We start from the raw sequence: 1,702 nt of genomic DNA, 5'->3' as shown, positions 1-1,702 counted from the left end.
GCGGAGTAGAGCATGAAAGGTTCACCATGCCCTCAGTGAAGCATGGTGGTGGCAGCATCATGACATGGGGTTGCTTTTCTTTATCTGGACCTGGGCTTTTAGTCAGTGTGGATGAAGTGATGAACAGTTCAAGCTGCTATTTTTTCCCCCTGGTTTGAAGGTTTTTAGCTGTTTTGCCACAGTTGGCTTTTTGACCTTGTCGTTTTGCTTCCTTTAGCCTTTAACCAGCATTTAGTTACTTTTAGCCTTTTACTGCTTTTAGCTATAGCATTTAGCTTCGTTTGGCTTTTAACTATGATTTTTCTTTCTTTTTTWAATCTTCAGYCATTGTTCTGCTTCMTTTAGCAATCCTTCAGCACTCAGCAGTGAAGTTGTAAATGAATCCAGGTTTTATGRTTTGGACTGTGCGCTGCTGCAGAACCTGTTGGAGCTGCTGCAGAACCTGAACGTGTCATGCAGATGTCTATCCTCACATGTTTTCAGGAACAGTAAATATTTTCGCAGCAGCAGCAGCACGACACAAGTTAATCTCCTCTTGATTTAAGCTGAGCCCGCCCCCCTCCAGGACTCAGCTCTCTCTCTGCTTCAGAAGCTAGATGAAATGCGGAACCGTCCATCAGATCGGTTCGGTGCCCAGCCGAGCTGAACAACGGAGGCGGAGCGTGGCTGCGATGGAAACGGGCTTTAATCTCTCCGTCCCTCGGTGCTTTCTGGGATAAAAAAAATAAAAATAAATAAACAGGCTTGTTCTCTGTCGCAGAAGCAGCTCAAGCCACGGTGAGGTGAAGCCGCACCGCAGGAGGGAGGGGGTGGGCTTTTTTTTTTTTTTTTTTTTGCATGAGAACCGGGGACCCGGTGATGGCGAGCAGCGGCAGCAGGGGAGCCGCAGCCCCGGCGGCCTCACCGAGCCAGCCGCCCGGGGGGGCACGCGCGGTCGGCGCGCTGTGGGCTTTCGGAAAATCCCTCGCCGCCGTCCTGCCCGTCTACCTGGCGGGATATTACGGCTTCAGCATCAGCGTGGTGCTGTTCGCGCTGATGCTCTACATGGGCTGGAAACACAGCCGCCTGGAGAAAGAGATGAAGCTGAAGTCTGCCATGTACCTGCTGGAGAACGACAAGGAGTTCACCACAGAGACGGTCTTCAGAGCCAAGAGGGATTTACCTCCCTGGGTAAGAGAGACATGATGATGATGATGATGATGATGATGATGATGATGATGATGATGATGATGATGATGATGATGATGCTCCTCTGGGAGCTTTCCCAGCAGGTTGGACCACCTGTGTGAGGCTGATCTCCTGCTGCAGTCCTGCAGCTTGAGTACATTTTTTTTTTGTAAGCAGAGTTTTCCCCCCCTTAATACACAAAAAACTGTCTCAGACTGCAAAATGATTTAAATGCAGACATTCCTCTGTTTTAACTGCTGCCACACTAAAGGATGAGGATGAACAATGAGGAATTATTAGGGAATAAAAATGSTATTTCAAGGAACTTGTTGCTTCCTCTGGTTTAACTTCACTGAAACTGCTTTGACCTTATCTGGTTCCATAAACATGGTGATGAAACATCTGTCAGAGCAGAGCAGAGGATCATCAGGACCACCATATCAGGAAACAGAGCCAGGGAGAGCGAGCTGTGTGTGTGTGTGAGAGAGAGAGAGAGAGAGAGAGAGAGAGAGAGAGAGAGAGAGAGAGAGAGAGA

At 48.7% G+C, this 1,702-nt stretch overlaps 1 protein-coding gene across 2 annotated transcripts in view; it reads left to right on the top strand.

Moving 5' to 3' along the window:
* Positions 1 to 821: 821 nt before the first annotated feature.
* The window catches only part of esyt1a (extended synaptotagmin-like protein 1a), a 16,446-nt gene continuing 15,565 nt past the window's right edge, over positions 822 to 1,702 (top strand). For both annotated transcript variants that reach the window (XR_001311035.1, XM_014018743.1), the window contains exon 1: positions 822 to 1,170. Coding sequence is in view for 1 of the 2 variants with exons in the window: in XM_014018743.1 (XP_013874197.1) it covers positions 838 to 1,170 (333 nt within the window). In the remaining variant the exon portion in view is untranslated. The remainder of the gene's footprint in view (positions 1,171 to 1,702) is intronic.

The sequence above is a fragment of the Austrofundulus limnaeus genome, unplaced genomic scaffold (assembly GCF_001266775.1).
Source record: "Austrofundulus limnaeus strain Quisiro unplaced genomic scaffold, Austrofundulus_limnaeus-1.0 Scaffold3, whole genome shotgun sequence".
In the NCBI taxonomy this organism is placed as follows: domain Eukaryota; kingdom Metazoa; phylum Chordata; class Actinopteri; order Cyprinodontiformes; family Rivulidae; genus Austrofundulus; species Austrofundulus limnaeus.
This window is presented reverse-complemented; position numbering and strand designations above follow the sequence as displayed.